General features: G+C 39.4%; 1 gene segment (V, D, J or C); it reads left to right on the top strand.

Annotated features, from left to right (window-relative positions):
* Positions 1-3,275: 3,275 nt before the first annotated feature.
* Positions 3,276-9,986, top strand: LOC114764505 (Ig kappa chain V-V region MOPC 21-like). The segment is given in 4 exon segments: positions 3,276-3,331; positions 3,446-3,765; positions 8,407-8,440; positions 9,561-9,986. Coding segments are annotated over 4 exon segments (726 nt in total).
* The last annotated feature ends 1,116 nt before the right edge of the window (positions 9,987-11,102 follow it).

Raw genomic sequence — 11,102 nt, 5'->3', positions numbered from 1 at the left:
GTAGAATTTGGTTTGTGAGTTCTTAAAGAAAAATGTCTGATTTTCCAGCCATCTGTGAAATGTCAGTCAGCTGAGATCTTTATTTTATTTTTTCCTCTCCTCATATGTTCATATCTACTTCTCCTTTTCTCTCTCCTTTTCCTTCATGCCCCAGTCATTATTGTAGCAACTAAAATAAGAAATATAAATACATAATTATTTTTTTTAAAGGCAGTGAATGAGGACTGCACAGATACACATACACACTTTCATGTGTCAACTGTGTTACTGACAGGCAGGGGGAAAAAAAAAGACATTCAAAAATATTTTTTACTGATATTTTCAAAAACTCACATCCACTGTTTTTATTCCAGACTATTTATTTGTATATTGAGCATTTTATATTATACTGTCGGCGTATTGTCTGCTATTATATTTTTGCTACTCTTGTACACTTTCTGTCATGACTATGTAAATTCCCCCGTGTGGGACTATAAATGTTCATCTTATATTTTCTTACATTCCATTCAGAGATAACAAGTCAACATTAGTATTGTGTATTGAGTATAAGTATTGAGAATAAGTACATGAATTGAAAGGAAAGTTATACATATAAAAACTGTGGAGAATAGGCTAAAGAAAACTCTCTCTCTACACACAAAAGCACTGGCACCTCTTGCCATTTGACAAAGATATGGAAAACGGAGGTGTTGAATCTCTACGCAAAACAAAGGTGCTGAAACGTCAAGGCCCTGCGACTTCCAATCTTACACATACTTTGACGCCACTGGATGCTACGGGGTGCAGGTGCAGCTGAGGAGTGAGCCCCGATTGTGCCTGGCTGATTACCATCCGTGTGATTGGGGCTCCAAATGACCAGGCGACCATCTTAGATTCACATGCTGTAAGAGTAATGATAATGTTCACCATGAATCCAGCAGGTAAGAGAGAAGATGATGATGATGAATTTCCTTGTTGGTGAAGGTGTAGGATAAGCTGTGTGTCATGAACAATTATAATGAAATAAGTGTAGTGCATGCAAAACGTGAGGTTTTATTTATTAATAATAGAAAATCTGAGAAAGCACATATTCACAGCCTTTGCCATGAGGCTCAAAATTGAGCTGAGGTGCATCTTGTTTCTCCTGATCATCCTTGAGATGTTTCTGCAGTATAATTGGAGTCACCCTGTGGAAAAAACAGTTGACTGGACATAATTTGGAAAGACCCACAGCTGACAGTTCATGTCAGAGCACAAACCAACTATAAAGTCAAATGAATTGTCTGTAGACCTCCAAGACAGGATTGTCTCAAGGCACAAATCTGGAGAAGGTTACAGGACAACTTCTGCTGCTTTGAAGCACAGTCCAATGAGCACAGTGACCTCCATCATCAAGTTCAAAACCACCAGTACTCTACCTAGAGCTGGCTGGCCACCTAAACTGAGCAATCAGAGGAGAACATTGAGAAGAACATTGTAGAAGGACAACCTTCTCTGCAGCAATCCATCAATCAGGACTTTATGGTAGAGTGGCCCAGACTTGAATCCGATTTAACATCAAGGGAGAGATTTTAAAATGGCTGCACCAATACATCCCATCCAACCTGATGGATTTTGAGAGGTGCTGCAAAGAGAAATGGGCCAAACTGACCAAGGATAGGTGTGCCAAGCCTGTGGCATCATATTCAAAAAGGCCTGAGGCTGTAATTAAAACTCATAAACTCTGTATCCGACACAGTCTGAGCATCACAGCATCTGTAATGGGAATTATTATCATAGAATATACACTTTATCTTTTCAGCAAAAACAAGTGTGCCGGAGTTAAATGGTTACACTAGATTTATAAATGTATTTCTTCTTTTTTTTGTGTCTTTTATTTTCTTATTTTCTAAAGACTTTTATTTTGTTAACCTGTATTCTGATGTGGGTAAGGGAATTATAATGATAATCCGGGTGTTTGTTTAATTGTAGAATGTTAAAATGTGTTAATGTTTCTGGTTATGTTAAATATGTTTCTGTATTTTTGTTTGTTTGTCTGATTATTATAAAAAGTTATGTGGGTTCTAAAACTTGATCACCCCCGAAAAGTGGTTGCCCTTGGGTTAGTGGGTTGGAGACCCGGTTTAGCCCTCTTAGACACATGGCATGAGCTGTGAGAGGTGCGTGGGGTTTGTGTGTAAAAAGTTATTTCTTCTATTTTAATTTATGTACATATTCGGAATATTTTGCATGTGTGTTATTTTGTGAATATTTTTTTATGTTCTGTTATTACTGTATATTGTAGAGAAAGGTGCAGAGAGATGCAGTTTGTGATGCGATGTTCTGACGCGACCTTGCTTTTGTACAGGTATGCGGTATTATAAATTGTAAATACTTTATGTTAATGTTTAGTTCTCTTAGACACATGGCATGAGCTGTGAGAGAGAAAGGTGCAGAGAGACGCAGTTTGTGACGCGATGTTCTGACGCGACCTTGCTTTTGTACAGAATACACTTTGCACAGAAAATTTCTTGGGTGTCAGCTCGTCTATTATGGTTCAAGAAAAGAAATCAAAAAAATTACACAACGCAGAAGAAGAACCGCTACACAAGCAAATGACAAATTACATAATTTAATTAAAACATGAACTAAAAGATTTAGAGAACACTTTTTGTAATTTAATTAAATGTTAAAATTAAGAAAAAGTGCATTGATTAATGCATTTAATTAATTCAATCATTATCAGAATTCTTAAATAGAAATATAGATGAACAGAATATATCTTTTAGAAAAGAATAGAAACTTTATACTCATGGATGGGGGACAGCCTTGTCATTGTCACCCTGTGTAAATACATAAATACATTTTTCTTAACTTTGTGGTCAGATTAAGTTGACCAGATTGTCCATGACAAGGAGGACAGTATAAATAAAAGTAAAATACCATTTCAGTTAACAAGACCTGAATTAGACACTTCAGCACAGAGATCTTGCTGTGCTGTGATTGGTCAGTGTCTTGCATGTGTCTCTAATTTTAATGTAAGACAGCAGGAGTTTTTCAATCCAGGAAAAAAAAACAGTCAAACTACAAGAATAACTGAACTATTTAGCCAAGCAGAAGACACCTTCACTTTTTGAGTATTTGTAAAACGTGAAGAAGCTGAAAGTTTCGTCTCTGACATGAATCTGCTCGTCCAGCAACAGCAGCAGCATGATTTACATAGAGGGGACACTTTGCATTGCCACCACATGCCTCAGTGCTCTCACAGAGTTTATAGCTGATTTAGGTGACGCACTTTCATGCTTCACAACAACAGAAATGATCACAATGACGTTCATCATTGTTTTCTTGGTGTTTGCTTTGTGTGTTCAAGGTAAATTACATTTAATACAGGAATAAATATTTATAAACTGAGCATTTACTAATTTAACTAATTTTTACTAATTTAATACTTTTCTCAAAAGTTTTGCTTGATTCTATTTTTCAGAGGTCAGTGGGCAGGTTACTGTAACACAGACTCCCAGAGAAATAACTTTTCAGCCACAAGATACAGTCGTTCTGAACTGCAGAACCAGCTCTGGGATTTATAGTAACGCGTTTGCCTGGTACCAGCAGAAACCTGGAGAAGCTCCTAAACTCCTCATCTATGCTATTAATAACCGCTACACTGGGACTCCAGAGCGGTTCAGTGGCAGTGGATCTGATTATGGATCTGATTTCACTCTGACCATCAGCAGCATTCAGGCTGAAGATGCAGGAGATTATTACTGTCAGAGTGTACACTATATCAGTAGCAGCTATGTGTTCACACAGTGATACAGAGTCGTACAAAAACCTCCCTCAGTCAGACTGTACAGTGACTGCACTGCTGCAGCTGCTCCTACTGCAGGTGCTGCTGAGAGAGGAACATCTCATGTTCTGTGCTATGAATTCTCTTTACTCAAAATTCTTGTGCAGGTCTATCTATCAACATCTGCTCTTTACAGTGTATCATGGCATGATCAAAGTTTTCAGAAAAAGACTGATTGATGCTCACACAGCTGGAAAAGGTTTCAAATCCATCTCTAAAAAGTTTGAACTCCACCAATCCACAGACAGATTGTGTACAAATGGAGGAAAGTAAAAAATTAGTGCCGGTAGTGACTGTGGCAACCTTATATACAGGGTACAGCGCCGCTCCGGGTCGCCTGTGACATATTTTTGTGCAACAAATAGAATCCAAGCGGTGAATTTTCATTCACACTCGAAGTGGGAATGGAGGAAAAGCTGATCTTTCTCTGACTGTCCAGAGATCTACAATATGACATTATCGTCTTACCAGTAGTTTAGAAATGGACCCTTTTTCACGCTGAACCGCAGCGTGTTCGGCCTGAAAATGGCTTTAGATTTTTTTGTGTCTGTGTTCAGTCCACGCTCACCTGATGCCACGGACATCTGAACCAGCCGTTTTTCTGACATTTGTGGTGTCAGGGGAGCGCAGACTGATCACATATCGTTTTTCAGCTCATTTGACCATATCGTCCACACAGTGTACAGTTCTCACACGTGTACAGTTCTCAATCTGTACACAGTCTAAATAGTCCCATCAGGGTGATGTGAAATAAGGTGTTTAGTTTAATTAAGTTGAATTAAAAAAACTTAATTCTGTAAAGAATACTGTTTTGACCTCAGATGTGACTATAACGTCAGGGTTGGATTTTAGTATTACTGTATCAATATTACTGTTCACTGTTTAAATTTGTGTCACAATGGCTGGACATGGAAGGAGGACGCATATGCACAACGTCACGAAACGGGGGTTTAATACATAACTGACCAGAACGAACATCACCAGACAATGACCCGACCAAATTTGGACAGGGCAGGGAGCACCTTGGCGGCCTACGAAAGCTACCGTGGGGTCAAGGAGACCCGTTGCACAGTTTGTGTGCTCCGAGACGAGGAGAGTTGTGCACTTCCCAGCGGGGCGAGCTGGAGACTGACGGAGTGACGGGTGCCTGTGGACGGCGGAAAGGATGCCGGTCCCCCACGGATGAGCCGTGCTTTAAGCACATAAGCACATAAAACAGTACGTTGGAAACACATAGACAAACATGTGTTGGACAAACCAAAACCAAACCCAAAGGGGGAGGAAGTTCATTAGGACAAGTGGCGGCTGTCCTGTTCCTGACAGAAAGCTTGAGAGCAGAAATTGCAATTTTATTTAGAGACAGAGCGAAAGCTCTGCTTCTCCAACAACAAACCCTGGATTATACCAGAAATTAAAGCCACCCTCAAGCATAAAAGGAGGGCCTTCAAAGCTGGAGACAAAGAGGAGCTAAAAAAGGGAAGCTGAGGAGCAAAGGGAGCTGAAAGGATTGATCAGGGAGGGAAAGGACAGCTAAAGGCAGACGATGGAGAACCAGCTACAACTCAACAATGTGAGTGAAGTATAGAGAGGCCTTAGAACCATCTTGTGCCACAGAGATCAAAACTCTGTGTCAGTAGGGGATGTGATGTGAGCAAATGAACTGAATCACTTCTTCAACGGTTTGATTCATCCAGAATGCAGTCTTCAACATCAGTTGCAGACACCCTCACCCCCACTGCTGTTCCACCTCATTCAGCTCAGCCACTTAAATCCTCCACCCTGCTCAGTGCACCTCATCCCCAACCATCCAGTGCACATCCAACACACATCCAGACTGTCTCTCTTAACCACCCAGGTAAGGAAGATACTGAGGAGGATTATAGGCATAAAACAGATGGTCCAAATGGCATCAGCTCAGGGGTCATCAGGTCTCATGCAGGTCAACTGTGTGCGGTGATGAAACACATTTTCAACCTGAGTCTCAAGCTGGGGAGAGTTCCGCAGCTCTGGAAAAACTCTTGTGTGTACCAGTGCCAAAGACTCCATGACCCAAAGACCTCCGCAGTTACTGACATCCCTGATGAAGACTCTAGAGCTGCTGGTCCTGGCTCAGCTTTGGTCCCTGGTGAACTCATCATTGGACCCACTTCAGTTTGCTTACCAGCCTGGCACAGGTGTGGATGATGCCATCATTCACCTCCTACATTGTTCCCTCTCTCTGACCACTGGGAGCGCTGTGAGAATCATGTTCTTTGAACACCATCCTTCCCACAATCCTGAGGGACAAGCTGGAGGACACAGGAGTGAATACTGAGTGAATACCTGGATACTGGACTACCTCACCAACCAACCACAGTACAGTGGGTACAGAAAGTATTCAGACCCCCTTAAAAGTTTTCAGATATATTTCATACTGCTGCCATTTTCTAAAATCATTGAAGTTCATTTTTTCTTCATTAATGTACACACAGCACCCCATACTGACAGAAAAACACAGAATTGTTGACATTTGTGCAGATTTACTAGCAAAAAAATAAAATTTCACGTGGTCCTAAGTATTCAGACTCTTTGCTCAGTATTTAGTAGACACCTTTTGATCTAATGCAGCCAGGAGTCTTTTTGGGAAAAGTTTTTCACACCTGGATTTGGGGATCCTCTGCCATTCCTCCTTGCAGATCTTCTCCAGTTCTGGCAGGTTAATTGGATGGTAAATGATGGTGGACAGCCATTTTTAGGTGTCCCTAGAGACGCTCAATTGGGTTTAAGTCAGGGTTTTGGCTGGGCCATTCAAGAACAGTCACAGAAATGTGGTAAAGCCACTCTTTCATTATTTTAGCTTTGTGCTTAGGGTCATTGTCTTGTTGGAAGGAAAACCTTCAGCATAGTCTCAGGTCCTGAGCTCTCTGGAGAAGGTTTTCATCCAGGATATCCCTGTACTTGGCCGCATTCATCTTTCCCTCGATTGCAACCAGTCGTCCTATCCATGAAGCTGCAAAACACCCCCATGGCATGATGCTGCTGCCACCACCATGCTGTACTGTTGCGACTGTGTTGGACAGGTGATGAGCAGTGCCTGGTTTTCTCCACTTACTGTTTAGAATTAAAGCCAAGAAGTTCTATCTTGGCCTCATCAGACCAGAGAATCTTATTTCTTCAGGCAGTTCCTTTGACTTCATGATTCTCATTTGTATTCAGTCAATATTAGTATTGTGTCATTTCACAGAAAACCTGATGACATTGAGATTAGTCATGAAGCACAAATCATTAAAAGCTTACTGAATGTATGAAAATAAAATGATTGTGATCGTGAAACACACAAGCACAGCACACAGTGACACAACAAAATGTGTCCTCTGCTTTTAACCATCAATCTTGGTGAGAAGTGGGCAGCCATGACAGGTGCCCGGGGAGCGGTGTGTGGGGACGGTACCTTGCTCAAGGGGACCTCAATGGCAAATTGGATTTGAACCTGCAACCTTCCAATTATGAGAACACTTCCATAGGGACAGTGGTGGCCTAGCGGTTAAGAAAGCAGCCCAGTAATTGAAGGTTGCCGATTTGAATCCCAATCTGCCAAGATGCCACTGATGTGCCACCGTCCCCACACACTGCACCCCGGGCACCTGTCATGGCTGCCCACTGCTCACCAAGGGCGATGGGTTAAAAGCAGAGGACACATTTTGTTGTCTCTTCAGCCTGGACCCCACCAATGGTCAGACTGAATTCATCACCAGATCCACTGCCACAGGTGGAGTCCCAGGCTGGAGGCGGTTAATATAGTAGATAAGAAGTTTAGGAGCTTCTCCAGGTTTCTGCAGGTACCAGGAGATACATTGTGGACTACACTCGCTAGTGATGTGTCCAGCACGTCTGCAGCTGATCTTCACTGTGTCTCCTAACTGAGCTGGACTTCATCCTGAGTCACAGTAACCTGTCCACTGGAATCTAATGAGGAGATAAAACATCACCTTACATCTTCTCATTCTGTAAAAATAATGTTCACCATGAATCCAGCAGATAAGAGAGAATATGAAGCTTGTGATGAAGATCATTGTTGATAAAGGTATAGAAGAAGCTGTGTGTCATGAACAACTAGTTATAATTAATTAAGTATAAATATGCAAAACCCCACCTCTATGTAAATCTGCAGTCATGTACTGATAAACATAAAGGATTATTTAATATTTTTATTTTATTTTATTACATATGTACTTCAAATAGAAATCTGTTTAATCATCATTGTTCTTAATCACATATTACTAATAAAAACAGACATTAATAAGATCCATGTAAAATACCACATACTGAAAATAAATAAATAAATTTACACGTTTTGATTCATAACCTAATTTACAGGACTATAAAATTAAATCTTGTCAGTTTACATCATGATTGGTGTCTTTGGTCATTGTTCTGTTTCATTTTTAACATGAGAATCTTTCAAAAAGAAACAAGGATTCTATACAAACTAAAAGCCACAAGAATAAAGTCCCAAAATACAGACATTAGAGGAGCTGCTGTTTTATACAGAGACACCAGCACTGAAGCATGAAGAGGTTTTTGTACGACGTCTCAGTTACACTTCATCACTGTGGTGGACGTTCGGTGGCGGCACCAAGCTGGAACTTGGCAGTAAGTAAAAATTTGTTCTACTTTGATGCGGTTTGTTTATTTATGTGTTTCCTGTTTAAAATTAATAATGAATAAACAGAGAAAAAAAATGTATTATACATCTAGTTTGATGCTTTATTACTAAAACTAATACTTCAGTAGAAGTTTTGAGATAATGATATAGTCTGTGTGTTTTCATGCATTAAAATTTCTACAATAATTTCCTGAATCATGTAAAAAGTGTAAATTATGAATACATAAAATATATTATAAACCTGTTCACTACAGTTCTTCAGATAGGAGTATCTGTGCTTCATTTATTTAAATCTAGTGCAGATTATGTTTTATTTCTGTGCGTTTTACTAGTATGTTTTAATATTACACTTGCTCTGGTTTATGCTTTTATGTATCTGTGTATTAATAGAATCAACATCCCCTAATAAGCAGGAGTGAAAGTAGTTTTAAATTCTTGATGGTTAAACAACAACAAGCTTCACACTTAATATATCTAATAAGTTAATATTTAATGTAAATGAAGACAGTAAATGATTTTCTGGAGGAACATCAGACATAAACTGGTAGTAATGAAAGGCAGCTCAGCTCCGTCCAGCTCGGACGCTTCAGAAGTGCTTGAGAAGGTAGTTTCAGGTGACAGAACGTTATCTGGTGTGTTTGCTTGTTGAACATGTGACTCTGACTGGTTTGGATTGTGGGTTTTGGCAGCTGCTTTCCCCTCTTTCCAGTACTGTGTACCAGCATTTAATCTTTTACTGGTAAACAGTACCAGACTGGACCCGTCTACTTACACACCTGATAATAAATGAAATTATATGAACAAAATGTAAATCCATCTGACACTCTTAGAAATAAATGTTGTAGTAAAATCATTTGTATTTATCTAATTTGGCTGAACCTGCATGTTTCACATTTACAGAACAGATCTAATGTGAGAAAATCAGCAATTAAATTATGAAAGTAAAGATGAATTGTAATTATTTTAAAACCTCTAGTGCAGAGACCCCAGTGTATGTTTTATGATTGTGGAGATTATGGTGAGGTTATATGATGAGACGTGTCTACATCAGAAACACTTCATAACTTCATTATTTATTGATCTAAATGGTCCTGTTTTCTTTCCCAGCAATCACCCGTCCTACACTGACAGTCCTCCCCCCATCTAAAGACGAGGTGTCCAGTAAGGGTTCCGCCACGCTGGTGTGTCTGGCCAACAAGGGCGCCCCCTCTGGCTGGAGTCTGAGCTGGAAGGTGGATGGGAGCAGTAAGAGTGGGGAGGCCGGTCGTGGGGTCCTGCAGAAGGACGGCCTGTACAGCTGGAGCAGCACCCTGACTCTCAGTGTCAGTGACTGGAACACGGTCACCTCAGTCACCTGTGATGCCACCTACAGCTCCCAGCCTGCTGTTACTGGGACACTGAGGAGAAGCAACTGTTCTGAGTAGAACCTGCTCACCCCTCACAGCAGCTACCTGCTCTTTAGTCTTCTGTCTTTATTACTGATCACTTCATGAATTCACAATTTAAACCAAGTCTTCTTATGTGCTCTCTTATTGGTAGACTCTGATGATTTATGCAATAATAAAAGGTTTATCTGTTCTATCACAAACCTGCTTCTACATGCCTGATCTTTCATGTAAATATTCATAAGGAAAAACATGAATGCAAATCTTGGCTGTACAACTAATTCCGTACAAATGTTGAAATGGTTTTCAGTTCCTCAAAATGCTGACAGACGTTAAATAAAAATGACAATAATTAATCATTAAACTGGAAAATGTAGCCTACACAGAAATCTGTAGAATAAATACACCACAGCAGCAGATCCTCCTCGTCTTCAAACTGTCCTGCTTAGTTCTGTCCATTTGGACTGATGAACATCTGCGCTCAGAACCACCCAACTGTACCAATGCAAATATGATTCTCAACTCATAAACTCTGTATCCTGCTATAACCACACAGTCTGTGCATCACAGCAGCTGTAATGGGAATTATTAAACTGTTATAGAATATACAATTTATGTTTTCAACAAAAACAAAGCAAATTGACAAATTCATTCATTTCATTAAAATATGAAAAATATTTTTGTAATTGAATTAAGTGCTGAAAATAAGCAATACTCGGCATGGTGCTTAGTTTTATATATATAAGTAATTTAAACTTATTTTTTATATTCTTAAATAGAAATATAGATGAGGTGAATATATCTTTAAGATATGTGTGCTATAACCACACAGTCTGTGCATCACAGCAGCTGTAATGGGAATTATTAAACTGTTATAGAATATACACTTTATATTTTCAACAAAAACAAGCAAATGACAAATTACATAATTTAATTAAAACATGAAAAAAAAAGATTTAAGGAACACTTTTTGAAATTTAATTAAACAAAAGTGGGACATGTTGCTTTGTTTTATGCAAATAATTCACTCAAGCATTATTCTTAAATAAAAATATAGATGAACAAAATGTATCTTTTAGAAAAGAATAGAAACTTTACACTCATGGATGGGGGACAGCCTTGTCATTGTCACCCTGTGTAAATACATACATTTTTGTAACTTTTTTTGTAAGATTGTCCATGTCAAGGAGGACAGTATTTGTAAAATACCATTTCAGTTAATAAGACCTGAATTAGTCACTTCAGCACAGAGATCTTGCTGTGT

The sequence above is a fragment of the Denticeps clupeoides genome, chromosome 15 (genome assembly GCF_900700375.1).
Source record: "Denticeps clupeoides chromosome 15, fDenClu1.1, whole genome shotgun sequence".
NCBI classification, from domain to species: Eukaryota; Metazoa; Chordata; class Actinopteri; order Clupeiformes; family Denticipitidae; genus Denticeps; species Denticeps clupeoides.
This window is presented reverse-complemented; position numbering and strand designations above follow the sequence as displayed.